At 33.9% G+C, this 21190-nt stretch overlaps 1 protein-coding gene across 24 annotated transcripts in view; it reads left to right on the top strand.

The window, feature by feature from the left end:
- Window positions 1–18799, top strand: part of BAZ2B (bromodomain adjacent to zinc finger domain 2B) — a 290588-nt gene extending 271789 nt beyond the window's left edge. For 20 of the 24 annotated variants that reach the window (XM_032479524.1, XM_032479525.1, XM_032479527.1 and 17 more), the window contains 6 exons: window positions 2126–2436; window positions 2825–2960; window positions 6218–6364; window positions 13249–13511; window positions 13774–13917; window positions 17333–18799. In XM_032479524.1, coding sequence (XP_032335415.1) covers window positions 2126–2436; window positions 2825–2960; window positions 6218–6364; window positions 13249–13511; window positions 13774–13917; window positions 17333–17486 — 1155 coding nt within the window. In that variant the 3' untranslated portion in view covers window positions 17487–18799. The remainder of the gene's footprint in view (window positions 1–2125; window positions 2437–2824; window positions 2961–6217; window positions 6365–13248; window positions 13512–13773; window positions 13918–17332) is intronic. The other 4 variants (XM_032479543.1, XM_032479542.1, XM_006176787.3 and 1 more) reach the window with 1 other exon arrangement.
- The last annotated feature ends 2391 nt before the right edge of the window (window positions 18800–21190 follow it).

The raw sequence follows: 21190 nt of genomic DNA, 5'->3' as shown, positions 1-21190 counted from the left end.
CTTTATTGCCGCAAACATAATTACCAACATAGGAAAGCCAAAATTTATCATTTGATATATCTGTTTTGCTAGCAAACTATATGTGTCTTCCTCCTGGTACTGTAATACAGTATAAACATTCCTCATTTATTTGGCATCTTCAACAAATGGACTCTTCCACACAAGTTAATTTTCTAGAGAAATGAAAATTATTCCATTTAGTGCCGTAATTTTTTAACCTATTTGTTGGATCGCTTATGTTCTGTATTACACTGCCTTCTTAAATTGAGAATAATGAGTTTGATTTAAGTTATCTTGGTGACACAGTATCATCAGTGTGAAGACCAATTATTAGATAATGATTCCCTCAGGAAATGTGAAGAGGTTTTGCCCCTATGTTAAGTGATCCTAGTGTGCTTTGCTTTCTAAACCGCTGCGTCTGTTTTCTGTAGTCTGTCTCTGTCCTCTCTCATGGTCAGTTGCTACTACTTGCTGGTTGAAATGTGATTTGTTCTACTAGCCCTATTGTCCTCAAACTTCCTCCATCTAATTTACCAGTTTTAGTTTAATTGGTTGGGAAAGCATATCATCAAGCTTTTAAATTATATATGAAATCAGGGTGTGGGCCTGAAACATTTTCCTGAAAGTATACTACAGATTTTGGTGCATTAACCTTATTACATTACTGGTGTTCTTGGCTGTGTTCTAAATAGCTAAGTGAAGTTTGTTTTTAAAGTGAAATGTTTTTAACATTTTATTATTAAGGTATTACTGAACTATTCTGTATTATTCTCAGAAATTAATTATATTATTCTTGAAGAGTCTAAAAACACAAATGATGAAAATAACCACAAAACATTATTTTAACATCTATAGAAGATTTACTAAGTACCTATTCCACATCAGACAGTGGGCACCACAAAATTGGATAAAATGTGGGTTCTGTCCTCAGAAACCTTGCCATCTAATAGGGAAATAAGAGATAAATACATCTCTGCAGAGTCTGTTAACTGATGGTAGAGAAGTAGAATCATGCATGAATTTAGAAGAATACACAACTTCTGGTGGAGACATGGGAAGGAAGATTTCCTGTAGAAGCTGAGATGAAATTTGAGAAGATGAGTCAGATTTTGACAAGGAAAGCCATACTAGGAACAGTGAAAGGCATGAGTGGAACCCCAGGATCCCAACGCTCAGGACACGTTTGTGGAGTTGCAAGTCGTGGATTTGACTGTAGAATAGGATATGTGAATGGGAACATGAGAAAAAATGGTAGATTGAGGCATGAAATGTCAGGATAAAAATTTGGACTTTGTTAAACAGTAGTGAATATTTGAAGGGTTTTGAGGTGGGAGATCTATGTAAGCAAGCTGAGTTATAAGATTATCGCTTATTCAATCAACATATATGTATTGAGTGCCAACTACTTGCCTGCACTATGCTGGAGATAAAATGAGTAAAAGCAGACGTGGTCCTCGCCCTCATGGTATTTAGAGGTAGAAAGATGTTAATCAGATAATCACAGTTGTATAAAATTGTGAGTAACACAGGGCTGTGGAGTGTTACACGGTCCTTTGTGAGCTTGTAATATGGAGCCTTACCTCCTAAAGGTCAGGGAAGGATTCCTTGAGGAAGTAGATTTTAACATGAGAGTTGCAAAATGAGCGAAGTTAACCAGATTAAAAGCAACAGGGAAAAGCTATACAGACAAACGTAATAGCTCATGCAAAACTCCTGCAGTTGAAGGAAAAATGGTGAGTACAAAAACCTGTACCGAAGAGTGGTGGAAGGAATGGAAATGGAAAGGAAGAGCTAAGTTCAGAGACCACTGAGAGATTTTCGTTTCAGGTGGTCTGATGAAATGAGTAACCACTTAATCTAAAGTCTCTAAGAATACTTTGCTGATTTTCATTGTACCTTTCATAATATTAAGGTATTAGATTTTCTTCTTCAGACTTTTCTCACAACTGTTTCTTTTAATTTTTTTGTTCTTGTTTCTACCTAGCCTTAGGAAACACAAGGTAAAAAGTTTTGGTAAAGATCCTTGAGATCCACTGGTGTCTGCTGCTGTATTTTAAGTAAAGGTAATTCACCCATCAGGCATTTTAAGAGGAAGCGGTAATAACATTATTCTTTTGATATATAGGGTTGGATGTGTCCAGAGCCTGCATCAGAAAGGGAGGACTTGGTATATTTTGAACATAAGTCATTTTCTAAATTGTGCAAGGAGCATGATGGAGAATGTACTGGCGAAGAGGAAAGCAGTGCACATGCACTAGATCGGAAGAGTGACAACCCCCTAGATATAGCTGTAACCAGGCTGGCTGATTTGGAGCGGAACATTGAAAGAAGGTATCTGAAGAGCCCCTTAAGTACCACCATTCAGATCAAACTGGATAATGTGGGCACAGTTACTGTCCCTGCTCCTGCACCATCCATTAGTGGTGATGGTGACGGGTAGGTTATTGAGATTAACTTGAAAAATTATTGTGCTTCTTTGCTAATTGGAGCCTATTTTCTATTGCCTGTTATCTATGTATCTTCTTGTATGTCTGTGATCCACGTGGATCATGCTATTTGCATGGTGCTTTGTAAAAACATTTTTTTTTTTTGTTATGTGTGTTGATAATCCTGCAAAGTGATCTTACATTTACCTGGTCGTGACTAAGCTTTGAGGCACGTAGCCACAGTCTGTGCACTACATCAAATTTAGTTGCTTAAATCTTATACTTATTGGCTGTTACATGTTTTTGTCATTGCTTGGCTTTCAGTGTGATGATTGTTTCACATTCAGTAACCATAAATGTGGACATGACCTACTTAATTTTTCTATATTTCAATGCAGAATTGAAGAGGATATTGCTCCAGGGCTCAGGGTATGGAGAAGGGCATTATCAGAAGCTCGCAGTGCTGCACAGGTAGCTCTGTGCGTTCAGCAGTTACAGAAATCAATAGCATGGGAAAAATCAATTATGAAAGTTGTAAGTGTTTTTATTTAAGAAATACTATAACTGATTTATTTTGTCCTGCTTCCTTTTCCAACCTCCAGATCTTTCTTAATTATACATTACTTATTGTCAAAATAATGTATGCTGTACTTGAGAGTTGGCTTAATTCTTAAATACTTATAGTTTGATACTTTTCTCCTTATTATGAGCTTTTTGAAGGAACTTACCAAATGTCATCTTTTGTTTTTTAAATCTTGTTTTTCTCTCCTTTGAATATTATATATAACTCTGACTGAAGTTGCTTCTACATTCTGTCAACATAATAGTAGTTAATCTAAATATTTTGAAGGTCTTTCAATCTTGTAAGCATTCCAGTTGCTAACATTACCTGCTACATACATTCAGTGCATTCTTAAAATGTCTTAGTATTTCTATCAATTTTCTTTTTTTAATGCTGAAATACTTAGATAAGCAAATACAAAATAAGCAGATAGCTCTTCCTTTATGCACTGATGTCATGTACTTGGATATAGTTGACATGAAGAGATCTTTTAGTCTTTTCTCTAACAATTAAAACTGTTTTTTCACCCTCTGTTCAAGCCCAGTTTGTTACCATGTAGTAGCCTCTACTTTGTATGAGGCAACAAATGCTATATGTTCAAAATAAAAGCTCTATTTCAGAGAGAGATTTTATTCATTCTGTACAAATAAATTTGAACTCTTCTATGGTTTTTTTCACTTCTTTCTAAAATGTCCATGGAGTAATGAATCTGCACTTTCACAATATGCTTAAATTTAGGCCTTTCCCTATACAGATTAGAATTTACCATAAGTTTTAAGGCATTGTTCAGGTCATCTGGTAGCTTTTTTTTACCAGGTAAAAATAATTTTTCTTCTAAGAAGTTTTATTAAAACCAGTTTTAATGTCACCTTGACAAAGACAGATATATTTGGCGAAATCTAGGCTATAATAATAAAAAAAAATTGAATTCCTGTATCAAAATTAATTTGTACAATTATTTTTCTCATCTACACCAAAATAATGATCACAATATGGTCAGTTTTGTTATAACCTATACACAGAAACCCAAAACTTGTACCAAAATCTGCCTTTATATTAGTAAAATTACTTTCCACAATCTAAAGCTTTATTTCAGTTTTTCAAATTCCTTTTCCATGTTATTAATACATTAAGATACACTTATTATTATTTAACTTCATCTTTCATAATTTTCATTTCTTTTTTAATGTTTAATAATACATTGTTTGCTAGAAAACTATTTTGAAAAGAAGGCAGAGTTTCCTATTCAAAGATTAATGAACACTTTGTAAACTTTAATTAGTATTGTAACAGTACCTATAATCTCATAATAAATCCTAACATAATGTTAAAGTGTTCAATATCTTTAGAAATACCCTCTTTGCCAGAGACCAAGATTACTAGGAAAGGATCTGCCATAATTTACCTCCAGATAATTCTCCGTCCACAGTATGCTTTCTATTGTTAATGTTAAACAGTAGGCAACATCCACAATTTTTTTTTTACTGTGGTAGCAAAGGAGTTAAAACCAAATATTACTACATTTGCTCTAACATATTGTGAGCTATTACTGTGATTTTTCAAAAATGTTATGAGCTTGATACCTTGTCACCCTTTCTTAATAATTATCAGGAAGTAATTTTGTTTTTAAATCAGAAATGTGGGATGTAAGACAGACTTTAGTATTTTTAGCTATCTGTTGTAGAAAACAGTGAGAATTTAAAGTTCGTGAATCTGATTTTTAAATTTTATTGTTACAGGGATTTAAATATAACCTTCCAAATGTTATTTCTCAATGGATATTTTTATAATAGAAGTTTTAAAGAAATAACTCAAATTTGGAGAAATAACACCATACTAAGATATTTAGTGATATGGTTATTAGGAAAGGTCATAAAATAAATATTTACTGTTGGAATATTAAACTCCATGAGCTTTTGCTCATAGAACACATGCCAATTTTAGTATTACATGTATATAATATGTATCTGATAGATATTCGTTAAGATGAATAGTGTGTATCTGCCATTTTGATAAGATTCTTACACTTAATAAGATTCTTACATTGGTGTACATATTGAGTTATGAAAGACTATTTTAGACTTCCCCAGGTTAAGGTTTAATGTTTTATTGAAAATTAAACAAATTAAGTGTGAACAGTTAGGCTATTTTGTTTTAAAGAGTGTATAGATACATAACTTAAAATTAGTATAAATGATTTACAATTTAAATGTTTTAATTATTTTAATTGAAATATAGTTGATGTACAATATTATGTTAGTAATGTTTTCATTTTTTAAAATATTGATTACAGTACATTTTCTACTATGACTGGAAATAAAAGTTAAATGTCAAAATATAATGTTAGTACTTACCATTTTTTAAAGCCTTCTTAAAAGTTTTTACCTGTCTAATCTTCCTTCTTTGCCTTTGTGATACTTGTTATACAGAATATGCGTGCATGGGAAAAATTTTTTTCTCTTTACAGATTTTAAAGTTCTTAATGATGTTAGAAATTTTTCAATGGAGAAGAAATAATTTTATTTTTAGTCCTAGAAAGTAAACCATGACCTCTGAATTCTTTGAGTTAATTTATTATATCAATTGTTTTTTCCCCTTAGAAATTTTATTTTGTAGGATCCGTTCTCTACACTTGTGACACGTGTTTGATTTGGGTTGATTTCCACGGTTTCCTGGTTTAGACATATTTTTTAATCAATCACAAAAGATAGAGGGACTATTTAGTCAAAATATAGGGACATATTATTATTTACAATTCTGATACTAATACAAGTTTCCTAATTTTGATCTTAAAAAATTACTCTAACTCTTACTTATTTCTTTCTCAGGATGTCATGAGGATGCTAAGATAAGCAAAAGATGAAATATATTAAAAAATTAAAACACCATGTATTAAAGCTATTCATTGCTTTATGTGCTCTAATGTCATGTTAATTATTTCATATGTTACTGTGTACATGCTTCTGAAGTGTGTGCAGGCATTCAGCCTCTAGCTTTGTTCTTTGCAGTGTACCTGAAATGTGCATTTACCCCAATTGAACTGCTCACCCCGTCATGTGGTCCATATCTGTGTAACGAGAGATACATAGATGTGTATGGCTACTGTATATTTGTTAGCAAGCGGAATGTTCATTACTAATATAAATTAGGAATTACAGTGTATTTAATATCCCAATAACTATTATTCATAGCAGAGTGTTAATTTTAAATGATTTTTCATGTATTATAGTACTGCCAGATCTGTCGAAAGGGAGACAATGAAGAACTGCTCCTACTTTGTGATGGCTGTGACAAAGGCTGTCACACATACTGCCATAGACCCAAGATTACAACCATACCAGATGGGGACTGGTTTTGTCCAGCTTGTATTGCCAAAGTAAGACTGATCTAAAACTAATTTTTTTAATTGAAGTATAGTTGATTTACAATACTGTGTTAGTACCAGGCATACAACAAAATGATGCAGTTATATGAATTTTTTCAGATTACTTTCCTTATAGGTTTTTTACAAGATACTGAATATAGTTCCCTGTACTATACAATAAGGCCTTGTTGCTTATCTGTTTTGCATATAGTAGTGTGTATCTGTTAATCCCATTCCCCACCTCTTTCCTCTTTGGTAACCATAAGTTTGTTTTCTGTGTCTGTGAGTCTGTTTCTATTTTGTATATAGATTCATTTGTATTATTTTTAGGATGCCGCATATAAATGATATTATTTAATATTTGTCTTTCTTTGTCAGATTTACTTCACTTAGTATGATATCCTCTAGGTCTATCCATGTTGTTGCAAATGGCAGTATTTCATTCTTTTTTTATGGCTGAGTAGTAGTCCATTGTGCCTATATACCACATCTTCTTAAACCAATCATCTGTTGATGGGCACCTGGGTCCTTGCTATTGTTAATAGTGCTCCTATGAACATTGGGGTGCATGTATCTTTTTGAATTAAGAGTTTTCAACTTTTCCATATATGTGGCCAGGAGTGAGATTGCTGGATCACATAATAGCTCTATTTTTAATCTTTTAAGGAACATTCATTCTGTTTTCCATAGTGGCTACACCAATTTACATTCTCACCAACAGTGTAGGAGGGTTCCCTTTTCTCCACACTCTCTCCAGCATTCATTATGTGTAGATTTTTTGATGATATCCATTCTGACTGGTGTGAGAATTGTAATTTTGATTTGCATTTCTTTAATAATTAGCAATGTTGAGGATCTTGTCATGTGTCTCTTGGCCATCTGGATGTCTTCTTTGGAGAAATGTCTATTTATTTAGAACTTCTGCCCATGTTTTGATTGGGTTGTTTGTTTTTTTGATATTGAGTTGTGTGAGCTGTTTGTATATTTTGGATAGTAACCCCTTGTCTGTTGCATTGTTTGCAAATATGTCTTCCTATTCCATAGGTTCTTTTCATTTTATTGATGGTTTTCCTTGCTGTGCAAAAGCTTTTTAGTTTGATTAAGTCCCATTTGTTTATTTTTGCTTTTATTTCCTTTGCTCTGGGAGACTGATCTAAGAAAATAATGCTATGATTTATGTTCAAGAACATTTTGCCCATGTTCTCTTCTAGTAGTTTTGTGGTATTACATCTTTTATTTAGGCCTTTAAACCATTTTGAGTTTATTTTTTTATATGGTGTGAAGGAGTGTTCTAATTTCATTGTTTCACATGTAGCTATTCAACACTACTTGCTGAAGAAACTCTCTTTTCTACATTGTATATTTTTTGCCTCCTTTGTTGTTGACTAATTGATCACAGGTGTGTGGGTTTACTTCTGGTTACTCTGTTATGTTCCATTGATCTATGTGTTTATTTTTGTTAAAATACCATGCTGCTTTGATTACTGTAGCTTTATAGTATTTTCTGAAGTCTGGAGTATGCCTCCAGCTTAGTTCTTTTTCCTCAGTATTGCTTTGGTAATTCTGGGTCTTAAGTGGTTCTATATAAATTTTAGTATTATTTTAGTAGTAGTAGTATTTAAAACTTTTTAATTGCCAGATTAAAATGAAAAGTCTCATGGAAATTTTTTGAGATATAATTCATATACCATAAGATTCTTCTTAAAGTGTACAATTCAGTGGTTTTTTGATATGTCCACAAAGTTGTATAACCATCACCACTGGCAATTTTCAGAACATCTTCATGGGTCCAAAAAAGTTTCCTTATCCCCAGTAGCATTCACTCCCCATTTCCCATCTCCTCTCAGCCTTTGGCAACTGTTGATCTCCTTCCTATCTTTATGGACTTGCCTATTCTGGTCATAACATATATCAAATCATACAATATGTTTCCTTTTATATCTTTGAATCATGCAGTATGTGCCCTTTTCCTTTCACTTAGCACAGTATTTTCAAGGTTCATCTATGCTCTAGTGCTTCATCTTTAAAGTCAAATGATATTCCCATTATATGGACAGACTACATTTTGTTTATCTGTTCAGTTGATAGGCATTTGGATTGTCTCTACATTTTGGCTCTTATGAGTAATGCTGCTGTGAACAGTCATACGCAAGTTTTTGTATGAATATATGTTTTCACTTTTTTGGTTATATACCTAGGAGTAGAACTGCTAGGTCATATGGTAATAACTATATGTATTTTAAGTCACTTTCCAGTCACATTTAAAGTGGAAACCTGTGAACTCTCATACCAATTGATTAAGGAGAAGCCATAGGATAAAATAGAAAGAAATGAATTTTAGAGTTATAAAGTAAGGAGTAAGAAGTGTGAAAGGGTCAGAATGTACTGAAGGCCAGACTCTTTGTTAGATCTTTTCTATCTCAGTCACTCCCTTCCATGTTTAGTCTTGATCTAATCATTACCAGTAAATACCACCTCTTCATAAACTCAGTTCCAAACATCCATCTATCTACTGCCTTCTTTCTTTCCAGTTCAGTCCCTTTAGCACTCCAACTCCAGTAATTCTTTAATCTCACCAGGAACTTCAGTTCATTTATCTTAAGACCTTTTTCACTGTCCTCCTCCCACTTCATGTCCTCTCTTTCCTCCTATAATCATTGCATCTACCCTTAGCTCTTTTGCCCCTCTCTCACCTGGTAAACCCATCATTCTGGTTAATCCAACTCTCTGACTTCTCCAGCATCTAATTTGTATCTGAATGGGGTTGGAGAAAACACTCAGGCATTTAAATTCAAGGTGGAAAGGCGGCCTTTAATGATGTCTGATGATTTACTGTCATCTCTGTCCTCGTTCTCAGCTGATGATTTTACTCGCATTTCACTGTGAAAATGGATGCCATCAGAAGAAACTATCAAAAATCTACCTCGAACATCTACCATCCTTCCTGTATCTGGGCTCACATACTCTACCATCCCTCCTGTTGCCATGGACTGCTTGTGCCCCTAACTAAGTCAGTTACCCTACTTGTACCTCTCACCTCCTTAGGAGAATGGCTCCAACAGTTCTGTCTTCTCCCGCATCATCATTTTCTCCTTCTCCACCAGATTTTTTCTCATCAGCCTACTAAGATGCTACTATTTCTCCCATCTTGTAAAAACTAAACAAAAAGCTTCTTCTGGCCTTACTCCTTCCTTGATCCATTTCCCCCATTTCTCTCCTTCCCTTTACAGAAAAACTCCTGGAAAGTTTTCTATTCTGATTCTCTCCAGTTTCTCTCCTCTGATTCACTCTTAAACTCACTCGAGTCATATTTTCACCTCCACAGGTTCTCCAGAATTGCTCTTATCATACCCACAAATGACCTCCACATTGCTCGATCCAGTGATCAGTGCTTAGAGTTCATCTAACCCATCAGTTACATTTGACAGAGTGGAACTTTCCCTCCTCCTAGAAATCCTGTTTTCACTTGGCTTCTAGGATACCATACTCCAGCTGGTTTTCATTCTGCCATTGCTCCTTTTTAGTCTCTTTTGCTTGTTTTTCTCACCTCCCACATTTATAAACATTGGAAGCTTTCTTAGCTTCAGGGTTGTATCTGTAAAATAGAATAGTATTCTCTTTGCTGGGATTTTTGAGAATCAAATCTGGTCATGTGTTTGAAAGTTTTTATAACTTTAAAGTTCTGTGATATGTTTATAGAAATACTTTATTATATTTTAGACTATATTTTACAGACTAGCAGAGTACCTACATGGCAGCATATTCACTAATAATTGCTTTTTTATTTCTCATTACTTCATCAGTTTTTCATAGTTTAATGTAATTTAATAATAATCTTCACTGGTTGTACATAAATTATCTTTTAGCTTTATAACTGTCAAGTTATAGAAAGTTTCTCTAATACTTTAAGAATTACTAAGAAATCAGTGTTTTAAGTCTTGGGGGTATCATCTGATAGGGTGTAGGAGGCTTTCTTTTGCCCTGTAAATTTACTTAAATTAGAATTCTGGCTGTCGTTTAAGGAATGGACTAGAAGATGTGAGATCTATTATCATCCAAGCCCTTCCATGTAAATGCAGCTTTATAAGCCTTTGCTTTTTTTGTTTTTTTAAATGTGGTAGATTAGATATTGTGTTTCTTATAAACATTTGATTTTGATATAAAAAGATTTTTAAAGTTAAGATTTTAAAAATATCTTTCTAGTAATTCAGTTATTTCCAAATATTTATACTACACATCTTGCTCTCAAATGACTATTTTTGCATACATCATTGTGACTATTTACTCTGTGTATATGTGTGTGTGTGCCTGCCAATAAATGTACATACACTATATATATAAAAGATATATACAAGATACACACACACACACACATATACACTCAATCTCACACACAGGATCACAGAATCAAAAAGACTTGTGTGTTTATATATCTACACATATTTATACACACTTATACACACACGGGCATGTGCACACACACACACACACACACACACACACACACAAGAAATTTTAAATTCCAGTGCCTACAAAGGCCAGATAACACAAAAGAGTTGGGACTATGGCAAACAGGAAGGTCACATCATGCCTCCATTTAAATGTGACAGTCATCACTCAACTCCAGCCAGTTGTCACGAAGACATGTGGGCCCAAGTGTTTCAGGATCTACCAACATTTCAAGATTATGGATTTTTATGTATATGCTCCCAAATGTTAAATGTTGACAACAAATTCAGAATTTTTACAAGCATTATATGAGCCAAAAATAACACATTCTGTGGGCTGTTTACAGCCTGTGAGCCACGAGTTCACAACTTCTGATATATAAATAAACAAACGTAACAGAAATGGGCTCTTGTATGTGTAATCTGATATGTTCTGCTTAAGACATACTGAAGTTCCCTGTTTGAACTTGGCTCTTATAAGATTGAAAGGGTGGGGAAGCAGGGGATTCTCTGTCCAAGAATAAAGTAATGAGATAACAGAGTAACTGTATAAAAGCTTGCTTTTAAAAATATGTGTATGTGCAAGATCAAATGAGGTACACTGATAAACATCATTTATGAAAAAAATAGAAAGGTTTTATTGTCTTTTTGAAACATCACAAAAGTCTTTTATTTCTGGAAAGTCTTTTATTTCATGAAATATTTCATGTTTTCTTGTGAGTATTAATGTGTTAGAAAATGACCCCAAATAGTATTTTAGTTCAAATAGCAACTAGAAATTTTGGCCTATTATTCATGAAATTTTGTTCTTCTTCGGTGACACAATTATGCAGTCTAACTTAATTTAATCTTCATTAAATGGACTTTTTCCTCATTAATTAAGCATTCTCTTTTCCTGTTTTATGATTTCAGAGTGCTAAAAGCTCCGTGTAATATGGAAACTCAAAATAATCAGATTTTAGTAAATAAAAATTAATAAACTAAGTGGAGAAGAGACTTAGTAAAATATTGTAATTATTCCAGTTAGTGACAAGGAGTAGTGATTTTTGATACAGTATGGAGAAGGTGTTAGATTTATGGTTTGTCTTATTATTTTAGTCAATTAAAATGCCTCTTTAACTATACTTTTAACCTGCCAACAGAGAATCAAATAATTTTAATTGCTTGATTAAGAGTAATTAAAAAAATAATGCTAGAAGGGTTCATGAAATCCTCAAGGAAATTGATATGAAATATTCCAAAGAAATGCTTTTCAGCCAAATTCATTTCAAGAATGCAGCCAGCTTAAAATTACAGCTAGATTGATATCTGACTCTAAGTCTTAAGGCTAAGATTTCTTAATAGTCTGGGTAAGAGAGGAAATAATTTTCTAAAAGAGGATAAACACTATTCTTGAAAATTAAAACAAAAATCTTATGTTACCAGTGTCATTGCACTGATCTTCTTCTATGATCCATTTTATATATTATACTATTATAACATTTAACTCTCAAAATACAGATTTATTTCCCTATTTTTAAATTGGGGCCGGGAGAGAAGGGAGCTTATTGTTACACCAGTGTGCTACTTGCAAGTTGTAGCTGGATTACATAAGGCCACAATGAGATTTTTTTTTTTCCCATGTAATTTTAGAGCTAGAATGACCTTACCAATTGTGTGGCTTATCTTTCTTATTTTACAGATGAGAAAATAGTGCCTCACAGATATTTTTATAAAAAGTTCCATAGCTAGTTACTGACAGAGCCACAGCTGGAATTCATATTCTTTGATTCCAGTGGAATCTTTTATACTGTTTCTTTATTGTTTTCCTCAAAACCAGGCTTTTTTTCCTCTTCCTTCACCTCTGCTTTGTTCACACCTGGTAACTACAAGTTTGTGGAACTCTATTCATATAGGAAATGCTTTTTTTTTTTTTCAATCTTGAAAAAATATCGATTTCTAGTAGATTTGATAACTTACAAAGGAGTTTTTCTCTATTTGACACTTCATGAGTTACTTCTCATGTTTTGGCCTAACTTTTTAATTATCTCTTCAACTTTCTTGTAAATAAGATCTATATTTTTGTTTATATTCACCTCTGTTCTTAATTATAGTGTGCTCCAAAATATACTACTTCTGTATCTTTAAACTCATTCAGTTAGTGACCTAGACTAAAGAAATAACTGCTGATAAGTTGTGTAGTACCAAAGATGGATTACCCCAAAAGCAGCATCTTCAAGTTTTAAGAATCCCTGAGATAAATTTTTCATTCTTTGTTAGATTTTTGCCTTATATTATGGGAGAACAAATTTATAGACCTCTCTGGAAAATAATAAAATTATCAACCTTCTAGATCAGAGATAATATTCTTTTTGTTTGTCCTCTCAAACTTTCATAATGTAAAGTAATAAAAGGTCTGTAGACAGTTATTTTTCTTATACGTCATCTCCTTTTTTTTTATAATTAAAGGCAAGTGGTCAAACTCTAAAAATCAAAAAACTTCATATCAAAGGAAAAAAGGCTGAGTCAAAAAAAGGCAAGAAAGTAACTTTAACAGGGGATACTGAAGATGAAGACTCTGCATCTACAAGCAGTTCACTAAAAAGAGGAATCAAAGACCTGAAAAAAAGGAAAATGGAGGAGAACACTTCTATTAACTTGTCAAAACAAGAAAGTTTTACTTCTGTTAAGAAACCTAAAAGAGATGACTCCAAGGACGTCGCTCTTTGCAGGTATTATATTAGTTTTCATGTACTATATATTTATAACATCCCATTTAATTTGTTCAGAAACTTTCTCCCTTACTAAAGGTGGCTTTTTGACAGTTTCTATAAATAGGAAATGTGGAGTCTATAGTACAAGTAAAGATATTCTTTTATCTTTTTAAACAAGTTAATTTACATTTTGTACTTGAAAGATTAAGAAAGCTAAATTTTTAATAAAAATGGATTATTCTCAAGCGCAGATACTGATTTCAAACATTCTTTTCTTTAGTATGATCCTTACTGAAATGGAAACTCACGAGGATGCATGGCCTTTTCTACTTCCTGTAAACTTGAAACTTGTTCCTGGTTATAAGAAAGTTATTAAAAAGCCTATGGACTTTTCCACAATTAGAGAGAAATTAAGTAGTGGACAGTAAGTAAATCATTTCAGTTCAGTATTTATTGAATGTTTGATACATTCTGGGTACTATTCTGGGTACTTTTCTACATTAATTAACAGCAAAGACATAGCCCTGCCTTTTGAGAGTGGGTGTGTATATTTGGATAGAGTGGTATAGTGTGTAAGACAAGTCAGTTAGAATTATTTAAATAACTAAAAAGCAATGTGATAAAGTTCTTTGATGTTGGAAGGGCACCAAACTAGCCTGGGAGGTAAGGAAAAGTACCAAGGAAGCCTCCCAAAGTAAGTAACATGTAGCCTAGAGCTTGCATTGTACATCAGTGGAATAGTGACACTATCTCATGTGGATTTAATAAAAATTAACTGTGATATCAGATTATTACAAGTAGAGATAGAAATCATTGGAAATTTTAAGTATTAAAAGCTTTATTGGGTGGGTGGATATCGCTCAAGTGCTAGAGCACATGGCTAGCATGCACAAGCTCCTGGGTTCAATCCCCAGTACCTCCTCTAAAAATAAGTAAATAAACCTAAGTACCCCCCAAAAATAAATAAATAAAATAAATTTTTTTAAAAAGCTTCATTGTGAGTTGTTAGAGAATACTAAAAATGCATTTATTAAATGTGGAAGAAAATTATTGTTTGCGCCTCTCAACTGTATTCTCTTTGTGATCCCATCCAAAGAGTAAAGTGACTTCTGGCCACAGTTAATGGTCTTTGTTAGATCACCTCAAACTTCTGCCAGAGAGTAGCAGCTGTTAGTGGCATTATGCTGGTTCTGGACACTGGACACTTGTTCTGGACATTTTGAAGCCACAGTAATGAGGCTGTTCACTTACAAAACAAGCCCACCCAAAGGCATTCCACATGTGAGTGGCCAGGAGCTGTGCATCTCCGTTCACCATTCTCCCTGCTCCTTTTGTCCCCACAAACTGGTTTAGTGTAATGTAACCTGTGCCCATCACTTCAAGCAAAATCATAAAAAAACATGGAGGAAGAAGGAACTTTACATTGAAAAAGACCTACAAAATATGTGTAATTACATTATTATTGTTATTATTATCATATTCTTCCTGGATATTCTTCTGGTGAAAATCATTGTGATCCATAATTTACATTCAGTTTATAGGAGTTGAGTAGAACTTAACTCATACTGGTCAGTGTCTGTCTTATATGTATCAAATGATTTACAAGATTGACCAAAGGACTAGTTTATTTCTCTGGAGGCTGAAATGTCAGTCTTTTACAGCATTATGTCTTTTCTGTTTTTTGGTTTTGTTTTGTTTTGTTAAATTTCCAAAGGGACCTGCCCAAATTCAGAAAACATTAAACCATTAAAACTATTGGCTCTAATATGATGCAAATAGCAAAAACACCTGTCTATGTATGAACTGGTTCTTTTGCTTTTTCTATCAAAATAATCAGATGTTTAGGTGGGTAGCACAAGGGACTTTACAAGCAGCATGACTAGGACAAAGACTTATGCAGAAGACCTTGCCAGTATTTAAGTTAATTCCTGACTTTAACTTCCATAATTCTTCAATTCCTAGATAGAAGATAAACTTCAACCTCAAAATAAACAAGCTTACACAGTAACACAAAATTCCCAAAAGATCTTCAGAATCAAAGCTGTTTTGAGAATGGGCCTGGTGAATGTAGGAGGTCACAACAGAGGCAGTTCTTTATAACCCTATTTGTGATGCCAGCTGTGTGGGGGTAAAATTCAGAGAATTCAGGCTCCTTGGACTTCAAGTTGTTTTATTAAACCCAAGTTAATGAATTGGAACCAAAACTCCTGAACAAAATTTTTAAACTAAAAACGTAGAGAACAGAGAGGAGGAAGTGCCTACTTTAATGTCTTTCTGGGTTCCATCAGCTGTCCCTCCTTCCATAAAAGAAGGGCACAGATGTGGGTGTTGTACTTATTTCAGCTAGAATCTCACCTCGAATTCTCTCCTGGATTTGTCTCCCTAGCATTAATCATTAACCTTTTCTTGTAGTAAGAACAGTCTAAAGAAAGAAATATTTCTCAAAGTAACTTTAAAATATTTTATAAAAATTATTCCACACATGTTATATGATGGCATTTATGTGACGTGTCCAGAATAGGTAAATATAGAGAGACAGAAAGACAGATTGGCATTTGCCAAGGGCTGGGGACAAAGAGGAATGGAGGGGTAAGTGCTTAATAGATAAAGGGTTTCCTTTTGGGGTAAAGACAGTGTTTTGGAACTAGGTAGCACAATGTTGTAAGTGTGCTAAATGTCTTAATTATCTACCTTAAATGGTTAATTTGATATTATGTGAATTTCACCTTTATTTAAAAAATAATTCCCAGAAGAATAGGAAAATGGATGAGGTTACCTAGGGCTGACAACTCTGCGAGCTCATTTCAGATGAAGAAGTTTTATTTCTTTTACTATTGCACATATTAAAAAGAAAGAAGGGAAAAGACTGTACAAGGTATTTCATCAAAGAAGTAATTCCCTTTTGCCAGGTCTCAGAGCTTCAGTGTGTGCTTCATAGGTGTTTCTCCTGAGTAAATTATTTTAGTATCCAACTTACCCTAAATTAGCATTAATTTAAATTTGAATTTCTGAAAGCCCGTTTCCAAAATGTATTGATTTGGCTTGAGTTGGCTGGAAATGCAGCACTCCTTTCTTACTAACATAGGCCGATTTATGCACCTTTCACTTCTCTGTGTTCTTACACAGAAAGAGAACTGGGATTATCCCACCAAAAAGAGCACTGAGATCACAGTGCACCCACTGAGAGGCGGTTCCTCTTAATGTTATCTGAGGTAAAGAGGTAGCACATGCTTTTTTTTGCTTGTTTAGGATCATCATACTCCAGTGTTTGAGCAAAAGAGCAAATCTGAAGAGAGAAGAAGAGAAATGGGAAATGGGAAAGGTTTAACACACAGTGGCCTATCCTGAGATGTGTGTAGCAACTACAGGGCAAGTGCGATGTTTACAGTGCATAGGAAACATTTGTATAACTCCTCCTGCAGCTAAATTTGTTTGAATGTGATTAATAGGGTACTACACATGATACAGCTGGTCAGAGGAGTTAATACAGTAATCAAGTTGGGCGAGACCTGTAACAGAATTGTGATGCAGGTCAATCAGGGAATTGGATGTAAGGAAAATGCTAGTTAGTTAAAAAAATATATATCTTGATCTTAAGAGAAATCTGTTTTCCATTTAACCTGTCTTGAAATTCTGTATGCTCAGAACACATGCAATGTTTAAATGTCTCATTTATAAGAGGATATAATATGTTTTGTATCCATTTAAATGCAGTTATCTTACTCTTTTTCTTTTCCCTTTCAGTTTTACATTTTATTTTATCTTTTATTACTTCTTCATTTGTTTGCAAAATGAAACTACCCTACAAAAGCAGCCTCTAATCATGTGTTTTCTTCCAGGTATCCGAACCTTGAAACTTTTGCTCTAGATGTCAGACTTGTTTTTGACAACTGTGAAACATTTAATGAAGATGATTCTGATATAGGCAGAGCTGGCCATAGTATGAGGAAGTATTTTGAAAAAAAGTGGACAGATACTTTCAAAGTGAGCTGAAGTTACAATAATCTCTCTCTTTTTCCTTTTAAACAAGGACAAATGAGACCAGCAATGTGAACTGTATTTACATGAATGTGCAAGGCACATGCATAGTGACTTTTTTTTTCCTTAAAATAAGTATCACGAAAAGAGAAGAGTATCAGAAGAATGATACCATTTTTTAAAGGCTTCACTCCTACAACAACCAAGGCCCTTGGTTATTGGTTTGTGTGATTTATCAGCTAATTTAGGTAGAACAGGGAAGCACACCCAAAGAATTTTCAAAGGAAAGGGTGTTATAGTGCAATAGCAATTAAAATATATCAAATCGCACTGAATATTCAACACCAGAGCTCTAATGTGGGAAATGGTTCTCCTTTCCCTCTCAATAAATATCTATTTTTCATTTTTTTACTTTGTAGTTTATTTTTTAGTGAATGTATTTAATTTTATGAATTATTTATGATTAAACCACATCCAGAATCTTCGTTTTCTGTGAAAAGGAAGAACTAGAAAATTGCTTTAAATCTTGAAAATACAACAAGGAATGTTTTAAAATGTAAAACAAAGCCAAGTTAAACTGTTTACACTGATGTGCTATAAAAGCACCAAAAATAAACTTTACTGTAGAGTTACAAGTACATTTATATAAATATATATATGTTGCTGCATCACTTGTGTAGTTAAATTGTATTTCAAGACAGTGAAGAAAAATTGACATGTATATACTGTTCATTATTGTTTATATTAAGTCTTGTTTTAAATATGTATTATGTGTATATATTGTTTGCAGACATTATCGTTTATGCCTTAGAGGGATTGTAGCGTTTGATTTTAGTCCGAAGGTAATTACAGCTGTACAGCTTGTACAGTGATTATCCTCTACCAACACTGTGGCGTCTCCTTGATCTTGGTAGTGCCTGCCTTTGAAACAGGGTGTAGGGGATATTAGTTTTCCATTTTTCTATTTTGTTACATAATTTTAAGCCACCAGGGCCTAAATTAAAGTCTAATCATTTGTACCCATGTGGAAGAAAATTGTGACAATTTCCTACGCACACAGTATTTTTTCATAGAAACATTGCCCTCCCATTTGCCTTGCCTCAGAAATAAATTTAAAAGACATTTGTAACCACTGTGTTTTATCTACTGTGTGTTGTGGTGGCCTGTTGGAGGCAAATAGATCAGAATTTTTTTTGTACCTATGTAAGAGTACTTGAAGTTTTATTTAAAATAAAATGTTGTGGAAAAGGTAGCATTCTTTTTTTTAGGAGTGTTATTTTTCAATACTATGTGTGGCACGGATACAATAAAAGACTTTTACAAACTAATTTTTTAGTTTTTCTTAATGAACTTGGAATTTTTTTTTTCCAAAAAAAACCCAGTTGATTTAAATTTGCTTTTGACAGAATCATAAAGAAGGAGTAGCAGACTGTGGGTCAAAGAACACTGGGCTGGGTAGAGGAAGATGGTTTTAAGCAATGTGCCTTTCATGAGTCTCTGAACCTCTCTGGACCATGTTTGATTGTCTATTTCCCATTTTCAATATGAAGATACTAGAATACATTTTTTAAGGACTTGTCCTGATAGGTGACTCTGTTGGTAGACATACAACCCAGTTGCCAATAAGAAAAAATGATCATGTAAATGTGTCTAATAAGTCATGAGATGCACATTCAAGCATCCATGAAAAAAGATTTGATGCCTTGCTGGGGTCTGAAGAATCATTGACGAACAAGACAGGCATTTTACAATCTCATGGAGATCTGACCCCTAGATAATGTCCTTAGAAAATGGCTTTAAACAGTGAGGAGAGAATAGAAGAGTTTTGAAGAAAATATTAAACTTCAAAATGATTCATAGCCGCAGAGTATTTTTCAAAATTCCTAGATTGTTTGTGAAGGCTTATATGAAAATCAGCTGTTATTATGTAAATATGTCAGCTTCTGTTAACCAAATATTGCAGTGATGCCTTAAGGAGTTGGTGCTCAATCAAAAATACCATGTGGAACTGGGAACAAGGTGGTGCTGTGAATAAAGTGTGTGGTTTTTGTGTTGTAGAGCTGCCAGATGCTCCGTGGGGAGTCTTCTTCATGGGGTGTTGCCTTTAGGATGGCACATGCTTACATTAATTTATATTAGATGGGATAGAAGGGCTTGATATTAACATGTCTGCTGTCTGGGAGCAAATGAGAAATAAAATACTTAAAGGTACACCAAGAACAATTTTTCAAGAGTGATAATTTTCTTCTAAAAATAAGTAAGATATCCCTGAAAAAAGAAAGCTCAGTAAATATTGGCTACTTTGGACTGGTATCTTCATTGTTGTTACTCAGTTGGAGTAGCTGTTCAAGAAGTAGTGGGCACGATCCCCAAAGTGCCACAGTCAGTCTCGGTGACAACTGTTACAATATACATGTGGATCATTTGGTATGTGAATGACCGTTGCATCCACAGTGTGGTAGGTTGGGTGTATCCTCAGTAAAGGCAGAAATACTGCTCTCCTCAAATATAAAACCATTTTCCTAACCCTCTGCTATCACACAATTACAAGTATACACAACATACTTTCATTAATATCAATTAGGTTTAACCTGAACCTCCTCCATATATAATGCATTTTGTTTGGGTTATTTTCACTAACAATTTATCAGAGATTTTGAATTTGAATACCAAGTTTTGAGAAGTATTGAGCAATTTCTCTCTTCAACTTTGATTTGTCTTTTTGTAGTTTTTGTTTTATGTAGCCATCATATCTAACCCTATCTGCTTTTCAGGGACTGTAAAACTGCCCCAAATTTTATTTTCAGCCAGAAGTATTCAGGAGATGGAATTTTCAGGAGATAAGCAGGCAAAAGCTCAGGTATATGTAGGTGAAAAGAAAATATTCAGAGTTCTTAGGTACTGTTGGAGCTTATATGGACTTAAGAGTTACAGCAGCAAAAGCTGTGCTTGGAAGTGTGATGGGTAAGGAGTTGGCTAAATGCAGAGTTAAAGGAAAAGATAACTTGGATCCTCTGGACATTCACTGGAAGAGAATTTTCTACTTTAGCATTACATCCAGGGAGAGGCAGTGGCAAAATTTATATCTGAGGTCTGTTTGTGCTTTATCTACCATGACCATACACGTGAAGATCATTTGGGTTCTCACTTGGATGACTGAATAAAAGCACTGTGGGGTATACTATCAGTTGTACATAGTTCATTCTTGAAATTTAGAAAGATGTTTTAACTAAGTATCAAGCTGGACTTCTGGGAGTTCCCTTATTTAATTCTCCCTGAACCAACTCCTTACTGTGTCCTTTAATTTAAAAACACCCTAATAATCATGGTAATGGATATCAAAGAATGTAGAATTCAGCAGTGAAAGAAAGAGACCTAAGGCTTATGGCCAATTGAGAATAAACCCTGTGCCGAGTTGAAAGGAAAGCTCGGTGAGGTCACTGGATCACCAAAGGCTAGTAAGGCATTTACATGACAGGTTTGTGTGGAGACAGTGGAAGGCCTTAAAAGGTCTGTACTTATTCATGTAAGTGATATCTTACAGTATTTGTCTTCTTGTGCCTAGTTTATTTCACTTAACATGTCTTCAAGATTCATCCATGTTGTACCATGTATCAGAATTTCCTTTCTCTTTAAGGCTGAATAATATCATCGTATATGTATAGTCCACGTTTTGCTTATCTATTTATCTGTTGATGGATATTTAGGTTGCTTCCACT

Source organism: Camelus ferus, chromosome 5, assembly GCF_009834535.1.
Source record: "Camelus ferus isolate YT-003-E chromosome 5, BCGSAC_Cfer_1.0, whole genome shotgun sequence".
NCBI classification, from domain to species: Eukaryota; Metazoa; Chordata; class Mammalia; order Artiodactyla; family Camelidae; genus Camelus; species Camelus ferus.
Note: the sequence above shows the minus strand (reverse complement) of the source record. Positions and strands in the feature narration are given on the sequence as shown.